The 25,596-nt window shown below is 43.9% G+C and overlaps 1 protein-coding gene across 8 annotated transcripts in view; it reads right to left on the bottom strand.

Moving 5' to 3' along the window:
* The window catches only part of SNX29 (sorting nexin 29), a 134,158-nt gene that overhangs the window by 27,648 nt on the left and 80,914 nt on the right, over nucleotides 1-25,596 (bottom strand). For 5 of the 8 annotated variants that reach the window (XR_011741504.1, XM_071815184.1, XM_071815186.1 and 2 more), the window contains exon 20: nucleotides 8,606-8,745. Coding sequence is in view for 7 of the 8 variants with exons in the window: in XM_071815184.1 (XP_071671285.1) it covers nucleotides 8,606-8,745 (140 nt within the window). In the remaining variant the exon portion in view is untranslated. Of the gene's footprint in view, nucleotides 1-4; nucleotides 3,253-8,605; nucleotides 8,746-12,786; nucleotides 13,274-25,596 lie in introns of those variants that run through there. The other 3 variants (XM_071815187.1, XM_071815188.1, XM_071815190.1) reach the window with 3 other exon arrangements.

Raw genomic sequence — 25,596 nt, 5'->3', positions numbered from 1 at the left:
GGAAATGCACGGGAGAGCAAGAAAGTGTCAGCAAGAGTGAGAAAACAGGTGGGCAGGAGTCAGAGGTGTGCACGGAAACAGCTCCTTTCACCTGAATAAAACCTGTTTACATTGGGCACTGCAGGCACATTTCTCTTAATAAGACCAACCACTGGAAAAAGCAATACAACCTGTAGAAATGCAGTGGAGGGGAATAAAGTACCAAGAAAACCAAACAGAGTTTCTAGGCTTTTTTTACTTTAACAATTGAGAAAATGTTAACAACTACAAACAATAGTTTTAAAAATATTAAAACATATATTCTGACTTGTAACTTTTCACTTTGCTTAAATCTTGATCTGAAATGTAAAGGATCACAACACTGATATGTAAAGCAGGTATCATTGATAATTTTACATGCCTCCCGTAAATCATTAGGAACTACGGATAATGTTCTTCCTCATTAAAAACTGCCATTCAAGCTCTAGCGAGCAGTCACTCGAGCAGTACCCCGTGTAAAACCCCTGCCAGCAGGGCCGAGCTGCGCCAGCAGGGATCCCGAGGGCTGACGGGGCTTGGGATTTATCTCCATCCACAGCCCAACAGCACTGCCGTGATTCCTGCCCGGAATCAGGACACCAGGGACTGGAAACTCTTTGGCTGGGGTGCGTACATAGTAACTCAGAATGGTTATCAAAACTGCACATTGCAATAACATTGATGGGGAAGATGTCAATCCTGTCAAACACGAAATAGTTTGAGAATGCCCCGCACGGGGAACATGAACACAAATTTGGATCTATCATTGCTCTGGTCACAAATCAGATTAGGAAGCTTTCCTCTCCACGATACTTTCAGCAGCGTCTCTGTCCCGCAGGCTGCCCCCTGGGATCAAAAGGAAGAAGAGCAAATGACATTTCTTGCTGGCACAGGTGTGTCACCCTTCCCAGCACGGGTGGCATCTTCCACACGTGCTTCAGGGGAGCATTCTTCCATACACACACACTCCGATGTGAGTGTGCTGAAAAAACCCTCAAAGATAAACTAAGACTCGGTCAATAATGTACTCAAGTCACAACAGAGCTCCCTTGGCTCTTCTGCAATGTCTTTCACACACAACAGAATAAAACTCTGCTATAATTCGCATTATGGAAGCAATCATCTTCCACAGATAATCGTCTTTTCCTAGCTCAATTTACAGATTTTTACCATTTATTCCGACATTTCAGAGGACTAACCACTGGTAATAAAGCGAGAAATCATTTTGCAAACCTTAGGTCTGAACAAAAGAGGAGGATGCAGGGCAGTTCTTCACCAGACGGGAAGGAGCAGCAGCGTTGCGACCAACGCCGACTGGCACGCTTGGTGTGCTTTTCCAATGACTGAAGGTTTCAGTGCTGGGATCGAAGTTTTGATTATTTCACAAAAAACCCTTCCAATTCTGGATGGATCACTTGTAAACTGAAAACTACGGCTGTAACATCATCTTCATTTGTTTAGATAAAGCCAGCTTTACAAAGCCAAATGCTTCTAAGAAGCCTCACACCGCTATTTCTCCGTACTTCCTCACTACATTCAACCATCTTCCTTTCACCACGGAGCATCCCATGTCTCCCCCGCTCACTCTCCCCTCTGTATGGCTGTTTCTGTGCCTCCTGATACATTTTTTCCTCCCTCATTTTTCTCTAACGTTCACAAACACCGTCAGCTACTCAGAGCAGGGAAACACGTGCCAAAAGACAAAGACACCGTAACCTCATAACACAGCGCTTGCAGAGGAAAAGAGACGGAGGGATGAATTCTCATCTACTTTGACCAAAGAATTTTCATCCAACTTCTTCCCATTTCAGTTCGATCAGAACAGGCGTGATGCTTTTGTTAAGGTTGCTGTCACGTCTCAGAGGTTGTGAGAGACTAAAACCAAAACTGGCAGTTACCAAGTCAGGAACGCAGAACCCACAGCCAGGGAGTCAGCTGTACGTTGGTTAGGAACAATCCACTCCAATTCAAATACTTTAATTCTACCATCAGCAAAAATTCCACAGAAGAATAGTACATTATTGCAATGGAACCGTCTGCATTATCTGAACACGCTAATCAAATTTTAGATATCTATGCTATTTTTACTTCACCAATCATCAGTGCTTGGCAACACAGTTCTATTGAAAGATAAATATTGTGCAACGTCTCTGTATAGTTTTATAAGTAGATCAATCAATTAACATAGCAATAAATTAGTTTCATTAGCACGTTTCAGGCATTAGGAGGTGCTTTACTAATTAAAAGTCACATATTTAAGCAAATGCTATTCCCAGTTTATTCATGCAATTATATTCCTCTTTATCAGAGTGCTTGCTTTACTGTTAGAGAGTAGAATGCAGACAGAGATACTGGAGCTGATCGGGGCCCAGGTGACCAGAGCAGCGGGCACCGGGCAGCGCCCCGGCCCTGGGGCACCCCCGGCACCGGAGAACTCCAGGATTCTGCTGTAACAGAAGGCACGGATCCATGCACCGATCGCTTTAAGAAGTGCCCTGCCATTGCCAGCTCATTTTCTGAGAAATTGATCTATTCAGAATTACACTTGAAACCTCCTTCCTTTGCACCGCCTTTGTTTTGCAGTATTTCAGGGACTGCTTGTGTTTAACGGTGCTGTTTATCAGACACGGCCCCGCAGAACCCGGCACCGCACACGCTGCACGTCCCGCGGACGCCTTCGCCGTCCCATTCCAGCCGCCCAGAGCTGCGGCGCTGCAGCCGCAGACCCGGCACGGCTGACCGGGCACCCAGCACCGCCCAGCGCACGCCAACTCAGCACCGCAGAACCATCTACAGCAGGATGTGAGGCCTGCGTCACGCAGTCTGTAACCACGTCTTGTCAAAGGAGCCTCCCCAGAAGTGTCCAGCACTCACGTACAATAGAGCAATACCTGAAAATATTCCAAACGAACCTTTTCTGCAGAATAACAGTTTAAAACAGAAACACTGCTGGGTTGGTACACAAGTAGGTATATGTGCATGCTTTTGCTCATTTATGTTATACATAGAGACTATGGAATTCAAACAAGGGGAGGGATTCCCATTCCTTCAATGCAGAAATTCCGTATTAACCATCATTTCTGCTATTTTGTTTACATGCTAAACAAACATACTTTAGAATGATTTCGCTTTTTCACAGAATCATCTGTTGCAGCTTTTCATCCAGCAAGGCTCGTTAAACAAGAGCTCTACTGCTGCTATAAATGTGGTGCTATCAGTCCAGGTGAGCGAGTCCTAAAGGGAGGAAATCGGTAGAATATCTTAGAAACCTCTGTAACTATAAAACTGATTCCTCATAAACCATAAAAGGAGGCAGAGAATTTTAGAACATGGCATGAGCAGAATACAACTACAATAAACGTTTTTCATTCACCTTATTTGATATTGAGATTTAAAGTCCTGCAAACAGAGGAGTTTCTAAGCCTCAAATTCCTTTAAAATTTTCATGAAAACCCCATCTCAATGCCGTGACTGGCTAAGAACACAGGAAAACACTTCTAAAAAGTCTTCTCCTCTACCTTGATATGTAAATACATTAATGTCTGTGTATTCAAAGATCTTATTTAAAAGAGTATTTCATAAATGTGTCTGTGAGGAAGTTTTAGTTCCTCCTTCACAGTGCCGCTCAGCAAACTGCCCCTTGCACGGAGCTGCAGCGACGGAACGGAACAGCCGCCAGTTTGTAGTTACGTTTCAGCAAATGCTTTTAACCCTCTAAAATATTTGGAAAGTAACTTTGAAAGGGTCAATTTTCAATTTCTTTAAAATGAACTCAGAGATACAACATCCATAGGAACCTCACAGTGATTTTCTTAAAATACTTATTTCATTTATGCTTGAAAGCAACATTTTAATGCTAGCAATGGTACTGTATAGAAGTTAACACTTTTGGACCTCTGATACCTTTAATGTACACATGTAAATGTTCTCAATGACATTCTGACAATTCCAACTGAAACAGAGATCATATGAGAAACCTCAAAATCCAAACCAAGTCCAAATTCTTCATTCCATTAAGAACGAGCATCTGTTCTTCCTCATTATTTTAGACTTGTGGTCTGCCAGACCAAACGCAGGCGCTTGGCTCTGCACACCGCTCGGTGCTGGGGGAGTCTCAGCAGAACATTTCCAGGGCAGTGTTCTGGTTGTTCTGAGAGGCTGACGGGTTGGTACTGAAATGTGCCTGTCAGTTGTGACCTGTAACTGTCACCGTGCTTCGCAAAACATCCCCTTCCAGGAGGGAAAAAGCATTTACAAAATGAGAGTGAGGTAGAAATAGTGAATTCTTTACTACAGTTTAACTCGGTGACTCAAAGATAACCAACACCAAACACCTGAGCACGCAGCTTTTGCCATCAAACACGCTGCCGGGAGAGACAGGCAGCAAAATGATGACGGCTCTTTTTAATGTGAACAAGACAATCCTGTAATCCTCCTGGAGAGCTGCTGACTCCTCTGTGCTCAAACCCACCCGCAGAACCTGCTGGGGCCTCCTTCCTGCTGGTTTACTGAGCACGTTCTCTGCATTCTTTACAGCGCGTGTGTGAGCAGCTACAGAGAACAAATGTCCAGCCCTGCAGCTTGCAGGACTTGTCATTAGTTGTTATCTAGAAACTGTTTAAACATGTAGCTGTAGCCTAGAAAACAAGATTAAAAAAATACGCAACACAGTCATCTGTGAAAATATTAACAAAATTCTGCTCTTGCATTTTAACCAGGACGTTTGCACCGCCACAGCACAGCGAGCGCGGGCTGCAGGTTCTGTGCGCACAGCGACGCCGCGCGGGAGCTGGCGCTGAGCGCCCGTGCACAGCGCAGCCTGAGCGCAGGGATCCCTGCCCGGCCCTGCGCACGCTGTGGCCCCTAAAGACTTGAGCACTGCCGAGGATGGAGCATCAACCACCTCTGGGGAACCCGGGAGGGAGTTTCATCACCTGCACAGTAAAAGAGAAGCTTTTCGTGTTTTCCTTGTACTCCGGTTTGTGCCCGTTATGAGGATGACGGGAAGAAAATCTTTATCTTGTAAAAACAGAGGACACTGGATACAGAAACCACAGGGACAGAAAAATGGAATAGCACAACATTTCAGTGTTTCTTTTCACAACTTTTTTTACAGGTTTTAGCATTTTACATACTTGAAATCATATAACCTATTACAATGATTTATGTTGAAAGACTCAGTTATATGGCCCAATGAATTGTGATGCTTGTTACCAAAGATCCCTCCTGATCTTATGAACGTATTAGCAAAGAGCTAATGTGGGATATTTTTCAGATAGGTTGGTAAAAATGTGATTAAAACACAAGTGCACTTGTTATAACAAGTTTTATTTATCTGTAATGTACTGATCATGAGTGCAAATACCTGTTAATTGCAGTAAGTATTACCAGCCAGGCCTTCGCCAGCCAGCAGATGGAGAAATCAATGCAGCAGAGCCAATTCTTGATTTAAGTTTTGCTCTGCATGGACTGGAAAATTTAACTTGTGATGTCCATTTTAATATTACAAATAATTCGTTATTCAGCATGTAAAGAGGCCAATTAGCAGAGCCAGAATCTCTCTTTTTCCATCAGGCCCTGAAAGCGGACTATGAAGGAAACAGTCTGACCAAGGCTCTGACTGAGCTAATGCAGCAGCAAAACTGAAAAATATACAAACCGAGATTAAAAATGATAGAGATTGACCACAGAGAGAACACAGGAACGGCAGCTCACAGCATGAGGAATCAAACCAAATTCCACCTCCATGATTAAGCAGTTGATACAATGCTGAAGAGGAACGCTAGCAAACTGATTCACACTATTTTACTGCAAACTGTTAACTCTAGCTGAGTTTCAAAAGAAAATTAATTTCTTTCTTTATAACAGTGACAGGCTATTTCATACAGATCAATTAAACTGTTTTGCCTCATCAGCTCTGTGCCTGTTTGTATGAAATCCCTGCACTCAGAGAGGAGAAATCCCCAGAGGAACAACCTCCCAACCAAACTTCCAGGCAATATTCCTCCCAGCATTTAATAAGCAGTGGATTCAGTTTCACAGACATTGTTTTCTGTTCACTATAATCATATTCGAGGACCTAAAGCAGATCTTAAAAGTGACTAATTAAAACTGACCCTGTAATTTCTATCTATAGGATGCCTAATCAGACATAAGCTTGATGAGATTTTTCATTTAATTTTGCAGTGAGAAAAAACTCTTCAAGTCCACGTAATTATTTTTCTTTTATTTCATTGCTTCCTAACAGACAGATCTAATGCCCTAGAGATATTTTTAATGCATATTAAGACTGCAATTTTTACTTCTAGACTGAGATATCATTGCTCTCTACAGCACAGCCCTGTGACTAATACCTCACCATTCTGTAAGCACTAACCCGCTCATTAATGAAGATGTAACCGGATACTATGCACACATGTGCAATACCGCACAAATTAACTATACCAGTATTATTATATGTATTTACAGTGTTGTATATGAAAATATTATTAAGCCTAACAGAAGAATTGCAGGAACAGTAGAAAGGTTATAACTGAATAATGAATAATAAGCACTTGAGAGAGTCCAGGATGCTCAAGATCTCCTGTTGACAAAGCTCCAAACCCATGCAGGATGGACGATCGTGGAGAAGCTGGCAATATGAAGCGCATTTTCTTCTAGATTGTTTTTCTTACCAACAGTGCCAGGTCATGGCTCAGAAAATAAAGGACACTGAGAACTGAAATGATAGCCCGGCAATGACAATACCTTCTCAAATGTGCTCCTTCTATCACTGTCTGAAACATCTTTATTCTGCTTAATACTGCTGCTCTAGCTGCAGAGGTATCTCAACAGAAAAATGCATTAAAGCTCATTTTGTCAGAGCAGATGAGAGTTTGGTCATTTGGCTGGTTTTGCACCCGCTTGTACTGTTGAGGTAATGATAATTACTACAGCAACTCAATGTACACCTGAAACCATAATCGTCATTTATTAAAATATCTTATACTCACAAAGCTTGAAATTGAATTTCTTTCATAAATAACTGATTGAGGAAGAATAACTATCTGGCCTCGACTTACAGATGTTATTCTGCATCACCACTTGTCTGCATGGAACTCGGGACAATCAATCAGAACAAGCCAACAAGAAGATGGGACCTTAAATAGAATTTATTTTCCTACTCTACATTTAAAGCAACAAATTATGGAATGAAGCTGAAAAGAAATTATCAGCTCGTACTTCACACAGCTATATTTAACCACCTTAAAATAAAACCTAATTGGACAAGAAGAGCAAAAATTATTTAAATTGAAAATTCAATTGCAAATGTATTTGGTACTTGACCCCCTCTTCTTTAAAACAAAACAAATGAAGAACACCACGAAGGACAACCGCTTTAAAACAACCCGACGAAGAGCCACGCGTGGGCCCCTCAACTGCAAGTACTTGAAACCATTTCAGTCTTTACAGTCGAGGTCTACAAACCAGGTTCTCAGGGAGAACCAGGTGAGTCTCCAGAGAGCTTTGTCCCTACAAACATCACTTTGCCACTTATAACAACATCATCAAGATGTCTCATCAAATTGATTTTTGCTTTTTCAAATCCAGGAAACATTGAAAAAGCATGAATGCCACAAAATGCATCTTGGCATCCTTCCATTTCTCTACGACATGTTCTAACAAATGTGGCTTTCTTGAAATAACATTAAACTTGAATATCTGAAACTCTGCACAAGCCCATGCAAGTACTGGAGCCACGTGTGTGTGGTTCTGCTGAAACGGATTCATTTTAATCTGGTCCTGATTCCGCACACTGACCCAGCCCTGCACGTGACGGGTCACTGGGAACGTGTGTTCGGTCCATACAGAACCTGTATGGGTGTAGGACTGAGAAACCCTTACACTGGAAAACTATGAGTGAAAGAAATAAGATAACACTTTCAAAAACATGTTTTTGTTATTATTTCTTAAATACTTCTAAATGTCATTTACAAATACGATAAAGAATTTATTCAGCAAAACTGAAAGATTTGAGTAGATTATATCCCTTGTCTGGCTGTATATCAAAGGGTTTGTTTTGGGACTCTTGACAGACGATTGTGTTACACTATTTCTGGACAGGAACATGAACGTGAATTAAATCAGAACTTGCATCAGCAGACAGCAAAGCTCATCTAGGAAGAGTTCATCAGCTTGATGCTTGATTCGGTCAGTAAGGACCCTAACAGTGTTCCACATTCGTACCCCAGGTCAATTTACAAACAAAAATACAAACCCCACACAAACAAAAAGTCAAACAAACCTGAAAAACACCAAAACCACCTCTAGTTTGAAGAGTACGTACGGATGGAGATTGTGAGGTCACTTACATAGTTTTGCAAGATTTACACAGTGATTTTTGTTCAAAGTCACCAGTTAAATAACCAAAAATACTATAAATGTCACATGTTCATTTAAATATGACAAAACCACTTAGAATTTGAACAGGAGCCTTCTATTTAAAAAAACACTGTTTTAAAGACTTTGGAGATGCTGGCATTATATTTTAAAGTAAACTGTGATGAAAAAAGCTTAATACATTCTTGAATACTTGACAGGTACTTACACAAAAAAGGGCATCAGCTGAGTAAGAGTCTCCTTTTTGGGGTTGGCTGTGAATTCTGGCACAGTTTGAATAACTTTGTTCATTACGTTCCTTAGGTAATTTTGTAGCTGCTTGCGTCGCTCTTCTACAAACTTTGCATCCTAAAAGTAGAAAGGAAAACATATAAATGGTGCAAAGAATATGTTTTTCAATTCTATAGTGCAGCTAATCAGTCCTAATAAGCAGAACATTTGACCTTCTGATGATCTATGTTTATTACATCTACAGAAATATATGGGCAATATGAGAAAGACAGACCCATTGAATCAGTCTGGTTGGGAGAGAGCTGTAAGCGCATGGAGTCCACCCGTCCTCGCCTCCGTCTGCCTCAGAGATGAAGGAAAATCACACAACCTCATGAAAACCTGTTTCCCAAGAACACCCCTGGCAGGATGCCCAGTTCTCTCCTTAGCAGAACATCTCTTTGTGAGCCAGAATTACTTCCTGACAGTCGATCCCTGTACCACCCCCAGTGCTGGGCAGGCACAGGGGCAGAGCCGCAGCCACTCCTGCGCCTGCTTTGGAGACACACGATTCCCAGCCCTCGCAGGGGGAAATACCGACTTGTTCCCACCATTCAGAACTCACACCTTTCAGATGCCGGGTACACAAAGTCCAGGAGGGAGTAGATTGCTTTTTCAAAGATTATATCACAACTCACAGAAAACTGTTTTACTGAAGCTCCTGTGGTATTTTAGATCTCAGGATTTTACACTATATTGGCCCCTAAAAGTAAAATAATGCTATAAGCTCCACATTCTGCTAAGGGACTTACAAATGAACAGTCTAACAAACCAGCACAAACCACGCATCCCGTAACTTCAGCTTTTTGCCGTGAGGGATCCCAGTTACGGAGAGCTGCAATATCGAGTCCACACGTCGCCCTAACATGAGACTGCAGCCGTTCCCATTAGGTGAGGTGCCGCCTGGTTCGTGCTCTATCTCAGGAACACAGATGTTCTGCTCTACACCCCAGAGGATGTTATTACACAGCAATTACAGCTCTACAAGGAAGACTGTTACCTATTAGATGTCTCTAGCCAACCTCTATTATTTATCTGTGTGAGAAAAGCTGTTGAAAAACGACAACCAACCACCCACCCACCATAAATACATTTGACAACGCTGAATAAATTCATTGTACTCAAAAGGTTCAAGCTGTGCTGCTGTGCACGCGGTGCACATCTCAAGATTATTCCTTCCGTAGGTCAACCGGCTCAAGCCCTGGGCTCGCAGCACCAGGCGCCAGCGACACAGCGTCTTCAGGAGACGTGAGGAAATGAGGAGAGATTCTGCATGGCATTTCTCAAAGTAGTGATTTACATTCGTAGAATTAAAAAAAAAACCAAAACAACACAAAATCAACCAAGGTACATTTGCAAATATTGGCATCTAATCCTCTATATTAAAAATAGCCTCAGTTTTTACAATTTAAGGAAGTATTTTCAGCTCTTGGCTTTTCTTTGCATGTGATTACTTAATAACATGTAATTGCGATTACTGTAACATTTCTAATTGCTGAAGGCATTCATACTCAGAGGCTTTAAAAACTTAGGTAGTGCTTGTGCTGTTTAATTAAGTTCCAAAACACACACAGGTTCTTTTTGTTAGTTTGTTTTCTAGATCTGAACTTGCCCAGATGTCCAGCCCCATTTCACATTTACACATGGGATAAACAAGATCAGTGTGAAAACAGAAACCTATCAGTCATGTTTTTCAGCAACGTACACACACCACCCACATAAATTGTGTAGCGAGTGATTCTAGTGTTAATCGATTTACTGCTAAATGGAGAAATGAAGTCTGAAAGCTCTTGGGAACTGACACTTCTGAAAGCAGCAGGACGCTGCTGCCACCTCCTGCACCCCAGCGCGGCCGGGCGGGACACGGGACACGGGACACGGGACATGGGACACGGGACACGACCCGCTGCCCGCGGCACCGCACCGGGAGCGCCGCACACCGGGGATCCCAGAGAGGCGGCTGTTTGGGGAGCAGGTTTGGCCCTGAGAGCTGTGGCCACGTGGGCGGTGGTGACGCTGGGCACACCAGGCTATCCCAGCTGGAGGAGGAGGAGGAGAACTCTCCATCAGCTCCAGCTTCAAGCCCCCAAGAAAATCTCTGTACCACATTCATCAGCACTTTTTCAGTTCTTAAGCTGAAAAAATCCTCAACAACAGTATTTTCAGTGAAATTCTTTCAATTACATTATAATTTGCTCTCAAGCAGTAGCTGCATTCTTTTATTATGACTGTTATGCTCTACCTGTATGTAAATAAATACATCTTCTTTCACAGCTGGGACCACTTTGCTACAAACACAGAAGCAAAACGGTGAGTATAGGTACTTTCTATCCCTTATAATATTGTAAAGAATCTCATTAACTACAGATAATAATGGCACAAAGGAATTTCCTAATTAAGACTGCCAGCACACGCTTAGGGAATGCAGTTGTGCTGTTTACGGTTGATCAAATTAGCGCTTATATCACCATTTTTCTGCCACTTATTCAAATAAAACACAGAAAATCTCAGCAATTAAACTCAGCCTGAGAACAGTTAAAAATGCTCTTTTATTCTGACATAAACGTGATCTCTAAACCAAGCCCTGCGCGATCTGCCATGAAACTCAGTGCCATGTCCTGAGGCCGCTGGCCCCCAGCCGCGATGCGAAGCAGGGCAGGTTTGCCGTGGGTCACACCGGGGCACTAACAGGCAGTTTCCAACAGCAGGTCGGCTACTCAGAGGAATTCTCTTACCACGCAGTTGTTACTGCCAGGAGGTTCTTGCCACAACACAGTAAATAGAACAAGTGGTGGTAGAAAAACCTAATTGCTTCAAAGCTCAGCCAGTTTTTTTCAGTGTCAAAATATACAAAGGTAACTTACCCTCTTTTCATTGGACCCAATTATCCACTACTGAAATCGAGTTAGTATTCTACATTCCAACTCCTAAGCAATGTTTTTATTTACAAGTAAAAAGCAAAGGGAAAGAGTCTGATTCGGATTCATCCCAGTGAATAAGCCCCAGCCTTCCAATGTGGATCTTCGGTGACTGGAGGAGATTGTGTTGTCAATACAAATACCCACGATCTGCTCACACGGGAACAGCAAACCCAGGCTCGATACACAGACTGACGTGTCCTTGATACGATCACACTTCGGGGACAAAGTCAGTTCGTTAAAATTACAACTAGATAGACTTTTGCAAGAAAATCTTACACTTTCATAGTACTGAAGGTTAGATTACACAGTTTCATTTTCTGGAAAATAAATGCATATATGGGAAGATAAAGTAACAGGACTAAATAACCACACTTTGGAGATCTCTGCTAAAACGGCCGGAGGAAGCCTGCTCTCAAAACCATGCATGGGTGCTATTACAAAGATCAAAGGTGTTTTCTGAAATTCAGGGAAGAAAAATGTCTGAAGCCCTGGACTGAGTCAGATGGATTAGTAGCAGGTCTTGTCTCTAACAAGAACAAAGAATCATCAGGGCAGTCATCTGACCAGCTGGGATCCGGATCCCAACGAAGATCTTTCCTTTGCCTCATAAATGCCTCTTTTGATTTGCAGGAATGCTTTATGAATTTTGCCAATCTTTATTACATACGTTGTTTCTTTTTAAGACAACCAGCCCTAGTGGGAGCTCTGGACAAAAACCAGTGAGTTCTTCCAAATGTGGCTATAAAAATCCATTTTGAGTAATTGTGACTCTTCCTTTCCCAGACCCAATGCACCAGCATTCACCTGCAATTTGGAGACAGAATTCCTGGGAAACAAAGCTACTGCTGTTTCTGCATAAAGTCCTGTCAACAGGATTTCCCAGCCCACAGTTCAAGAGCAAATGCTTTTGATTAAGAGTCCACAAAATTTCAGTTAACGAGCAAAACAGCTTCAGATTGCAGAAGCATCCAAACACATCTGGGAAAATATTTTTAATCTGAAATTCAAGTCTCCCGAAATATTTTGTGAAATTCTTTTTGACTGAGCATTTGCCAAGTTTCTGCTCACAGCAAAATGCTAATATCAAATTACAAATATCTAAAAATGAGAATACATAATGGAAATCTTACAGCCTCTCAACAGCTATTAGAAGATGATGGTAAGCTATAAAGCTACAAAGTAGCGTCTGACGTACCATATTTTAGGTTACACTGTTCTGGAGATCTTCATTACAAGCCAAGTTCATTCCAAGCTGCAGTTTAAATTGTTTCACACAACTGCTGGTCTTCTACATACACCATTAGTACGTAACAGATGGCAAAACACTGACACTCTTCATTATTAATGGGACAGCTCACTTCGGATGTTTCAAGCGTTCAGCAGGAGCGGCAGGCGGTGGTGACACTGCCACGGTTACCTGCCATGAGTTAGGGACTGGTACAACGCTTCCATACTCTGGGTTTGGTGCTGCTGCCATCAACACAAAACGCACTGCTCCTGATCTTCTACCAATTATCCATTGTCTAACCACCCTCCTGCTGGCAGTGCGCAATGAACCAGCTCAGGGATTAATCCAGCTCCAGTACAACAAAAGGAAATCCAGCGTTAGGGTTTTACTGAGAGCTGTATCAGCCTCTGACAGCACAGCGCGCACCTCAGCCTACACACAGCTGACATGGATGAACCTGCAAATGCAGAAAGAAACTCAAGTTATTCTAATGTAGCCTAATATTTTTCACCATCTTGCTCAGTCTTAAAATTATCATCTCAGTTTTTGTCAGTTTACATGACACCAACTCATTAACCTCCGAATGAAGCTGGGAATCAGCAGCTGAAACAGGAGCTAATTAAACATTCCAGTGCTGAGTCATTCTTACTGGTATGGGACTAAAAACCAGTTAGATAGCAAGTACTAATTTCTCCAGGCTAATTGACACCTTTGCAAAGGTCACAGTAAATATGGCTCAAACACACCTCCCCTGCAGTAACAACTGCAGCGTGAAACAGTCCTGCAGTGCTGCAGTTTCCAGTACCAACTATACTAAATATACCAAATACTAGAAATATTATATAAAAACAACCTCTAAATTATTGATGGTGCATGAGCTTGAAATTTGCATCCTACTTGTATTGCCAGTTTGCGTACGGCGGAATCGGGCTGGTGTCGCACGACAAAACCGGGACACAATGCACAAAACTGCCATTTTTCCCACCACACTGGAGATTTTTTGTACATTTACTGTTCAGCGGAACAAAAAGGAATTTAAGAAGATGAGATACAAAGAAGAAATCAAGGAGCTGTCAGTTTTGAAAAGAAATCTATCCCTCTTTAAACAGAGATTTACTACGTAACTGAAATTCTTACTCCATGTTTCTCTACTAAAATAGTTGATGCGTTTCCACCTCCAGCTACGGGTTCATTTCAGTGACACCCAAACGTAAGCGACGCTTTTAGGTTAAGTTCTTTGGAAAAGGTGTTGCTGCAAAACCCGCTCAGCCCAGCACAAACTTGGGTGCCCAAGTACAACATCAGCATTGCCAATCCCCTGAGCCCGCGGCAGAGCTGCCGCCCGGCTGGGCCTTGCTCACCTGGGCCTTGCCCAAATGGTGCTTTGGGAAAAAAGTCTTACCTCTTATTTGGAGTAAAAGGGTAGTTTAGAGATCTCAGCACGATCGCTACTATGGTTTGTAGTCATGCTAAGGTTTTGTCTGTGCTTTCTCAGAACGCACCATCTGAATGTGATCAATCCTTCCCTGATAAATCTCAGTCAAACCGTGTCCTGTACCTCCCTGGACAGGCTCCGGCACCCACAGAATCCTGGGACCACGCGTGTTTCCTAAGACACTCAGCATTTCCAAGTGAGCAATATCGCCCATCCAAAAGGCTAAACTTCTCAAAATGCTCTTGGAGAAAATGTGTTAAAAATGAGTAAATATATGAAAACAGACAAACAAACCAACAAAAAACCCCTAAAGCTGATTCATTTTTAGCGTTGTGTTCAATGCCACCATTAGAAAAATAGCTCAACTGGTAATGTTATACTAACAAATTGCAGTGTTATCTAAATATTAATATTTTGTTATTTAAAGACATAAATGCCAACCATGTGTCAATGTGTCAAGTGGTCAGGAACCAACTGCTCATTAAAAAGCATCAATAGGAAAGTGCAGCCGATAGCAGGACCCCGAGGGCTCGTCTTCCGCTCAGCTGTTACACAGGGAAGTTCTCTTTCTGTTTTCTCCTCAGACCAAGTGTTATCAGTCTAGCCCTGACTTTTATTCAGGGCAATCTGTAAACCACAACAACAGCACATGAAGCAGAGCAGTTGTTTCAGGAGCCCATATGACAGTGATAACTGCCAACAGCGCCAGTTCAAACGTGTCCCAGCTCGCTGATCCCAACACGGCCGTTCGCTGTCTTCATTCTCTTGCTTTTAGTAAGTTTGAAAATGCTCTGAAGATCAATAGAGAGATTTTACATTTAAAACATCAAAAAAACCAAGCCAAAGCCCTTTAGAAACATGGTACGTACAGAGCTTACAGCGTACACACTTAAAGTGATACCTTCCCTTAAAAATAATATATTAATTTAAAAAAAATCATGATGATAAAGAGCCAAACCCATAAATAGGTTAATGAAAAACTACAATTTCTCTTCGAGCCTCTCAGCAAGTGCAATAAATTGCGATCAATATTCCAGAAAAATTCCTTCCTGCAGCAGTTCACAACCACAGCTGCCCCACAGCAGCAGACAGGAGATCAGCTGAGCTCCGTTAACACACACTGCACTGAGATCAGCTGAGCTCCGTTAACACACACCGCACTGAGATCAGCTGAGCTCCGTTAACACACACTGCACTGAGATCAGCTGAGCTCCGTTAACACACACTGCACTGGGATCAGCTCTGAGCTCCGTTAACACACACTGCACTGAGATCAGCTCTGAGCTCCGTTAACACACACTGCACTGAGATCAGCTGAGCTCCGTTAACACACACTGCACTGAGATCAGCTGAGCTCCGTTAACACACACTGCACTGAGATCAGCTGAGCTCCGTTAACACACACTGCACTGGGATCAGCTCTGAGCTCCGTTAACACACACTGCACTGAGATCAGCTGAGCTCCGTTAACACACACTGCACTGAGATCAGCTCTGAGCTCCGTTAACACACACTGCACTGGGATCAGCTCTGAGCTCCGTTAACACACACTGCACTGAGATCAGCTCTGAGCTCCGTTAACACACACTGCACTGAGATCAGCTCTGAGCTCCGTTAACACACACTGCACTGACATCAGCTGAGGTCCGTTAACACACACTGCACTGAGATCAGCTGAGCTCCGTTAACACACACTGCACTGAGATCAGCTGAGCTCCGTTAACACACACTGCACTGAGATCAGCTCTGAGCTCCGTTAACACACACTGCACTGACATCAGCTGAGCTCCGTTAACACACACTGCACTGAGATCAGCTGAGCTCCGTTAACACACACTGCACTGAGATCAGCTGAGCTCCGTTAACACACACTGCACTGAGATCAGCTCTGAGCTCCGTTAACACACACTGCACTGGGATCAGCTGAGCTCCGTTAACACACACTGCACTGAGATCAGCTGAGCTCCGTTAACACACACTGCACTGGGATCAGCTGAGCTCCGTTAACACACACTGCACTGAGATCAGCTGAGCTCCGTTAACACACACTGCACTGAGATCAGCTGAGCTCCGTTAACACACACTGCACTGAGATCAGCTGAGCTCCGTTAACACACACTGCACTGGGATCAGCTCTGAGCTCCGTTAACACACACTGCACTGAGATCAGCTGAGCTCCGTTAACACACACTGCACTGAGATCAGCTCTGAGCTCCGTTAACACACACTGCACTGGGATCAGCTCTGAGCTCCGTTAACACACACTGCACTGAGATCAGCTCTGAGCTCCGTTAACACACACTGCACTGAGATCAGCTCTGAGCTCCGTTAACACACACTGCACTGACATCAGCTGAGGTCCGTTAACACACACTGCACTGAGATCAGCTGAGCTCCGTTAACACACACTGCACTGAGATCAGCTGAGCTCCGTTAACACACACTGCACTGAGATCAGCTCTGAGCTCCGTTAACACACACTGCACTGACATCAGCTGAGCTCCGTTAACACACACTGCACTGAGATCAGCTGAGCTCCGTTAACACACACTGCACTGAGATCAGCTGAGCTCCGTTAACACACACTGCACTGAGATCAGCTCTGAGCTCCGTTAACACACACTGCACTGGGATCAGCTGAGCTCCGTTAACACACACTGCACTGAGATCAGCTGAGCTCCGTTAACACACACTGCACTGGGATCAGCTGAGCTCCGTTAACACACACTGCACTGAGATCAGCTGAGCTCCGTTAACACACACTGCACTGAGATCAGCTGAGCTCCGTTAACACACACTGCACTGAGATCAGCTGAGCTCCGTTAACACACACTGCACTGGGATCAGCTCTGAGCTCCGTTAACACACACTGCACTGAGATCAGCTCTGAGCTCCGTTAACACACACTGCACTGGGATCAGCTGAGCTCCGTTAACACACACTGCACTGAGATCAGCTGAGCTCCGTTAACACACACTGCACTGAGATCAGCTCTGAGCTCCGTTAACACACACTGCACTGAGATCAGCTCTGAGCTCCGTTAACACACACTGCACTGAGATCAGCTGAGCTCCGTTAACACACACTGCACTGAGATCAGCTGAGCTCCGTTAACACACACTGCACTGAGATCAGCTCTGAGCTCCGTTAACACACACTGCACTGGGATCAGCTCTGAGCTCCGTTAACACACACTGCACTGAGATCAGCTGAGCTCCGTTAACACACACTGCACTGAGATCAGCTCTGAGCTCCGTTAACACACACTGCACTGGGATCAGCTGAGCTCCGTTAACACACACTGCACTGAGATCAGCTGAGCTCCGTTAACACACACTGCACTGGGATCAGCTGAGCTCCGTTAACACACACTGCACTGAGATCAGCTGAGCTCCGTTAACACACACTGCACTGAGATCAGCTGAGCTCCGTTAACACACACTGCACTGAGATCAGCTGAGCTCCGTTAACACACACTGCACTGGGATCAGCTCTGAGCTCCGTTAACACACACTGCACTGAGATCAGCTCTGAGCTCCGTTAACACACACTGCACTGGGATCAGCTGAGCTCCGTTAACACACACTGCACTGAGATCAGCTGAGCTCCGTTAACACACACTGCACTGAGATCAGCTCTGAGCTCCGTTAACACACACTGCACTGAGATCAGCTGAGCTCCGTTAACACACACTGCACTGAGATCAGCTCTGAGCTCCGTTAACACACACTGCACTGAGATCAGCTGAGCTCCGTTAACACACACTGCACTGAGATCAGCTGAGCTCCGTTAACACACACTGCACTGAGATCAGCTGAGCTCCGTTAACACACACTGCACTGAGATCAGCTGAGCTCCGTTAACACACACTGCACTGGGATCAGCTGAGCTCCGTTAACACACACTGCACTGAGATCAGCTGAGCTCCGTTAACACACACTGCACTGAGATCAGCTGAGCTCCGTTAACACACACTGCACTGAGATCAGCTGAGCTCCATTAACACACACTGCACTGGGATCAGCTGAGCTCCGTTAACACACACTGCACTGAGATCAGCTGAGCTCCGTTAACACACACTGCACTGAGATCAGCTGAGCTCCGTTAACACACACTGCACTGACATCAGCTGAGCTCCGTTAACACACACTGCACTGAGATCAGCTCTGAGCTCCGTTAACACACACTGCACTGAGATCAGCTGAGCTCCGTTAACACACACTGCACTGGGATCAGCTGAGCTCCGTTAACACACACTGCACTGAGATCAGCTGAGCTCCGTTAACACACACTGCACTGAGATCAGCTGAGCTCCGTTAACACACACTGCACTGAGATCAGCTGAGCTCCGTTAACACACACTGCACTGGGATCAGCTGAGCTCCGTTAACACACACTGCACTGGGATCAGCTGAGCTCCGTTAACACACACTGCACTGACATCAGCTGAGCTCCGTTAACACACACTGCACTGACATCAGCTGAGCTCCGTTAACACACACTGCACTGAGATCAGCTGAGCTCCGTTAACACACACTGCACTGAGATCAGCTGAGCTCCGTTAACACACACTGCACTGGGATCAGCTCTGAGCTCCGTTAACACACACTGCACTGGGATCAGCTCTGAGCTCCGTTAACACACACTGCACTGAGATCAGCTCTGAGCTCCGTTAACACACACTGCACTGAGATCAGCTGAGCTCCGTTAACACACACTGCACTGAGATCAGCTGAGCTCCGTTAACACACACTGCACTGGGATCAGCTCTGAGCTCCGTTAACACACACTGCACTGAGATCAGCTGAGCTCCGTTAACACACACTGCACTGAGATCAGCTCTGAGCTCCGTTAACATACACTGCACTGAGATCAGCTGAGCTCCGTTAACACACACTGCACTGGGATCAGCTGAGCTCCGTTAACACACACCGCACTGAGATCAGCTGAGCTCCGTTAACACACACCGCACTGAGATCAGCTGAGCTCCGTTAACACACACTGCACTGGGATCAGCTGAGCTCCGTTAACACACACCGCACTGAGATCAGCTGAGCTCCGTTAACACACACTGCACTGAGATCAGCTGAGCTCCGTTAACACACACCGCACTGAGATCAGCTGAGCTCCGTTAACACACACCGCACTGAGATCAGCTCTGAGCTCCGTTAACACACACCGCACTGGGATCAGCTCTGAGCTCCGTTAACACACACCGCACTGAGATCAGCTCTGAGCTCCGTTAACACACACTGCACTGGGATCAGCTCTGAGCTCCGTTAACACACACTGCACTGGGATCAGCTGAGCTCCGTTAACACACACTGCACTGAGATCAGCTCTGAGCTCCGTTAACACACACTGCACTGAGATCAGCTGAGCTCCGTTAACACACACTGCACTGAGATCAGCTGAGCTCCGTTAACACACACTGCACTGAGATCAGCTGAGCTCCGTTAACACACACTGCACTGGGATCAGCTCTGAGCTCCGTTAACACACACTGCACTGAGATCAGCTCTGAGCTCCGTTAACACACACTGCACTGGGATCAGCTCTGAGCTCCGTTAACACACACTGCACTGAGATCAGCTCTGAGCTCCGTTAACACACACTGCACTGGGATCAGCTCTGAGCTCCGTTAACACACACTGCACTGGGATCAGCTGAGCTCCGTTAACACACACTGCACTGAGATCAGCTCTGAGCTCCGTTAACACACACTGCACTGAGATCAGCTCTGAGCTCCGTTAACACACACTGCACTGAGATCAGCTCTGAGCTCCGTTAACACACACTGCACTGGGATCAGCTGAGCTCCGTTAACACACACTGCACTGAGATCAGCTGAGCTCCGTTAACACACACTGCACTGGGATCAGCTCTGAGCTCCGTTAACACACACTGCACTGAGATCAGCTCTGAGCTCCGTTAACACACACTGCACTGAGATCAGCTCTGAGCTCCGTTAACACACACTGCACTGGGATCAGCTGAGCTCCGTTAACACACACTGCACTGGGATCAGCTGAGCTCCGTTAACACACACAGCACTGAGATCAGCTGAGCTCCGTTAACACACACTGCACTGAGATCAGCTCTGAGCTCCGTTAACACACACTGCACTGACATCAGCTGAGCTCCGTTAACACACACTGCACTGAGATCAGCTGAGCTCCGTTAACACACACTGCACTGAGATCAGCTGAGCTCCGTTAACACACACTGCACTGGGATCAGCTGAGCTCCGTTAACACACACTGCACTGAGATCAGCTGAGCTCCGTTAACACACACTGCACTGGGATGCATTCTGATAGCACGGTTCTGTTCTCTTAAATGAAAATGGAATGAATGAGGAATACCGATATCAAGTGCCCGTTGTGGATAGTGCCGTCGTGTAAAGATATTACATGGTACAATGAGGAAAAGCAGATTTTTCACGCAGGAAGTGTCTCCGGCATTTCATACCATCTGAAGGATTCAGTATTTCATTTTCTCTTCCTTTTTAAAACTTAACACTGAATATGTTTAGTACTAGTAATTGTTGTATAGCAAGCAAGATTAGAATTTGATGATATGTATAAAATGGTACATTTGTGGGGGATAAAATCAAGTGTATTGATAGGTACAGAAAGATGGAAAAATGTAGGCAAAGTTTTAGCTCAGAGAAAGGAGGTTTTAATTTTATTTCTGTAATCAGGCGTCCCTGCTAAGGTCTCTTGGAAAGGAAATTTATTAATCCAGGTAACCTGGTAATTTAGCATCACCGTCACAATAAGGAATACATTTAGAAAATGATTTTCATATTTTCCTTTTACACCAGCAGGGTACCAGAAAACCTGAGTGACGCAGGAGTTGTATTAAAACTACAATGTTTGTATCCAGCAGCTGTCCAGGCAGCATCTAAATCACAGCTCGCTCTTTCCCCCAGTGTCACGACGTAAAACCACTGTCTGAACTTTTTCCGTGGTCTCTGTCTTCAATGATTCGTCAGAATAAATCGCTTCTCTTAACTACAGGATTGCAGGACAGCAAAAATAAAGACACCTTTTGACAGGCAAAATTTAGTTCTGTAGACCTTAAATAGTCTGTATTCATCTTCCTAAACTTCAGCAGCAATTAAGAGCAGATTTTTGTAACTTGAGAAGAAAAAGCCTCGACTCCCTGTTTTCAGGCAACGTTGCACTGAGTGCACACACTGAACCCGTGCGACGTTCTGAAGGAGGAGCGGGCAAACTCTTTCCCTTTCCAAATAAACCACGGAAACGGAGCCCAGCGCTCTGCCCTGCGCCAGGACCCTGCGGGTCCCCTGGCCCGAGGGGAACTGTTTGCTGGCAAGGGTTCGGCACGCGAACGCCAACCAGCTCCTGCGGATGTGGTTCTCTTCTCTTAGACAGGGAGACGACCAAGCAACGGCAACGAAGAGCAAACGCTCTTTTCTCCATGCCGTGTAGATAAAACATCCACTGCAGCCTTTGCCAGCAGAAAACCCAGAGGATCTGGATCCAGAACGTCAATGACTGTGTGCGGGTGACAGCATCACATCAGGGCTGTGCTCTAGTAAAGCTTCAGCATTACTGTGACTTTATTTCTACCTGTACTTCAATTAAGTTACCTATTTGAAAACTAGATTGTATTAATCTGGTATCAATGGTTATGTAAAGCTCATATTTCTTTGAGAACTGAACTTTTTATGGTGAACTTCGAAAGTTGCTTTTATGACTTTATGATGCCATAAAAACCAGTGTTATGGAATTAACACATATGGCTACACACAGAAGGTTAATTTGAGTTCTTTTCCTGATTTGAACACAATACCAGTGGACCCCTTTCTTTTCAACCACACTACAGCACAAGATGCCTATCAACTATATTAGCTATATGCTAAAGCCCACAAGGCAATATAGCTTATGCAAATAACTCAATATACTAGTTAAGGTCCCTAAGAGGGTTGAAAATTAAAATGTACTTACTTTGAAAGTCACGAATAATACAGAATTTAAGCATCTGTATTGCATCATCCAAAATCAAATTAAATAAGCATTGATGAAAGCAATCCTTAACTTCAAATTTTTAATATATAACTCAAGGATTTATATTTCCAAAGTTTTTCTCCTTTAATAAAAGTATTCCAATGCTGAAACATCTGAGAGTCACAACTTTCTACTAATTCTACATGCAGTATCAGATATCAAAGCTCAGTTCTGAGAAACATTCTTTAGCCCACTGCCCCAAAGGCATTAGCTACAGGTTCTGTGTTACTTGCTTCCCAAGTCACAGCTCCCTGTGACCATATGGCTTTGACAAGCTCCTCTGATCGAGAACAGTTTCTGTGAGCCACTAAACCCCACAAAGTATAAAAGCACATGTATCTGTGCTTCTGATTTCAATGCAAGTCAAACACATACTCAAATTTTAGGGTGTCCCAAAGTTCTTTGCTGAATCAGGGCGCAAAAACACCCAAGCCTAAAATAAAATTACTTCCGTCCCTGAGATTCTTTCTGAATCTTGAAGCATTCCACAGTTGTTCTGTTACTGTTGATCCACCTGTTAAACAGGAATTCTTACACTTCCCATTTTAAAATACATATTTCAAGCACTGCCAGTACATTAACTGTTACATTTGCTGTCACAGCGATAAAATGTACATTGGACATATGCATGTGAATTAATTCCTTTAAATCACTACCATGATTTTCCACGTCAGTCTGGAGTTCCTGGCAGTGTTTTCACCCGTGTGTGACGGTGTCGGGTATTACGGAACAGCACGAGCAGAGGTTCCTCTCCAGGTGGAAAGATGCAGGAGGTTCCCCCCCTGCTCTCAGTGCGCGATGCTCATCTGGGAGGCAACAGGATCTCAGTGTCACCGGGTCACAGTAGCAAAATACCTCCTGTGTTAATGTGTGCATACAAACTATGTAAGGTACTGAGCACAGGGCAACGAACACTGAATTTTGAACTCATATTCTGTACTGGAAATGTGACTTACGGCGAACATATAGAGCTTTTCTTGAGGAGGCAGAAACAGCTCTATTGAATACGTCAATAACCTTAAAAGAAAATGATGTAGCATCATGGTCTCTGAAAAACACTAGCAATAGAAGCATGCCTTTTTTTCCCAAACAGCCTTCTCATCAAATCATTCATCTCTCAGCCCAAGCCAGTAGCATCTACCCTCCTCCCTCCCACAGGAAAACACTGCCACAGAAGTTAACAAGGAATCTTGAACACCAGAACAGTATCTTAGACACTTGCAGATAAGCCTAAGATAAAACCTGCATTCTGTTTTATTTGCAAAATAATTTTTAGCTTCTATACCTTTTAATCCTAAAATAGTTATCCTGCTACACATCTTCAACTCTTCACTATCGTCAGCAACAGGCAAACAGACCAGACACAGATCAAAAACACAAAAAGAAAATGGAAGCTATGCACCATTAGCAAAGAAAAGGATTTCCACTGCCATAAATGGGAGAAAGATCAAGTCCCTGGCAAACAGAACTTGCAGAATTACAGGACACACTCCAGCACCCAACTTCCTAACCGTTGTCTTTGATGTTGTCATACACATGTATGTGCGTTTAGATTAAGAAAGGTATGTTTTAAGATACATACACATAGTATTTACAAACTCTTAAAATAATTACACAGATAAAATCATCTACAGTTTAGCTCAGTCACTGATAGGTAAAAGAAAAACATTATTCAACTAACATTTGTGCACAGAACAAGCTACGGGCAGAGGAACAGCTCCCAGACTTCCGTTGCAGGGGATGAAGATGATGAATGATATTGCTCTCAACATCTTCTCCCGGACTGAAACCCTAGTGTAGATTCCCGTGCTGTTCCTCGGGTGCAGCCGGGGCGCCACGGCGAAGCCGCCCTCTCCTCACCTCCCACAGGCGCCGTGTGCCGGGGAGCCAAGCCCCGGAGCGAGCCGCCCGCTCCCGCCTACGCACGCGCACGGGCCCTCAACTCACACCGCCAGGGGGAGCAAAGACCCTTTCTGGTTCGACACGTCCCCTGTTGGGACAACACCCTTGCGAGCGGATACTTAATCAGGTGTTTGCTAAAATCCATTCTTTAACTGTTATAACCTGCCCAATGCACAAGTAGCAACTCAGATTTTAAGGACAATGCAGTGTTCAAAAAATGAGAATAACATTTCCAGTAAATCCTCACATATTATTACTTGCATTAGTCTGAAAGCAACTTTCCAAGAAAAGAGACAACAAAATGCCACCATAGGCTCAGAAGCTAAATAGAAGAGCACATGTTAAATGAAAACAATTAAGCTCTATTTCTATGCAAATGCTCTGCAACCAAGTACCAGGATGGCGTGAAGGCCTCTGAGCTCCCACACGCCAGAGCTCAGAACAAACCAGGACGAGCGGCCACGACGACCCTGACTGCCCCAAGGCCGCTCCAGTGGGCACCGACAACACCCGGAGAGGTGAACAGCTACTGCGGGCAAGAAAACCAGAGGCTGAAATACAAGCCTCGCTACATACACCTGCATATAAAGTACTCAGCAAACCACAAATCAGGCTGATTCATGGGGAGCATGTCTTAAAATTACAAAATCAACCAGTTCAAGTGTTAAGAATATACAGTTCAGATCTTTAAGTTTTAAATAAAATGATCTGTAGTTTAAAATAAGAAATACAAAAATATACAATAAGTATATGACATTTCTCTTATACACACAACAAGAGAAAAAATACGTATCGTGTTTTTGCTCAAAGTCTGGATAAAGTGAAGGAAGAATGCTTATTCTCACCAGGACTACTTATAAAGATTTTGATAACTGTTTGCTACCAGCACTGAAAGATCATTAGCAGAAAACATGGGACTAGTACTTATAGGACTTAATCCATGGAGTCTTGCAAGTGTTACTGGTTTCTTTTCCTTCAGTAATTAAAGTACGCGTTCTGACTTGATTCAAAGCAATGTTTATAAATCAAATTATTCTTTTCATAGCATTACATTGGTTCTAACTTCCTATATTCAAATGTTTAAACTGAGACACAGAAAATAAGGTTACCAACCTGAAAGGCAAATGCACTCTTCTTTGTAATTGGAATTAGTTACCTGTGCAAAGCAGTATTCCTCCCTCTTCCCTGTTCATTTTCTACTAACCTGTTGTCTGTATATTACATTTACATCTCCTCGAGCATTAAAGACAACTTCTAATCCTACATACGTAATTTGTTGAAAGATCGTGAACTATTAAGATAAACTGTCCCAACTTAAGGCAAAGTCAAAGGCAAAAATACATGAAAAACATAATAATTAGAATTAATATAAAGATTAGATTTTTAATCTATTGCTTTACAATTGTTC

Source organism: Patagioenas fasciata, chromosome 15, assembly GCF_037038585.1.
Source record: "Patagioenas fasciata isolate bPatFas1 chromosome 15, bPatFas1.hap1, whole genome shotgun sequence".
Taxonomy (NCBI): domain Eukaryota; kingdom Metazoa; phylum Chordata; class Aves; order Columbiformes; family Columbidae; genus Patagioenas; species Patagioenas fasciata.
This window is presented reverse-complemented; position numbering and strand designations above follow the sequence as displayed.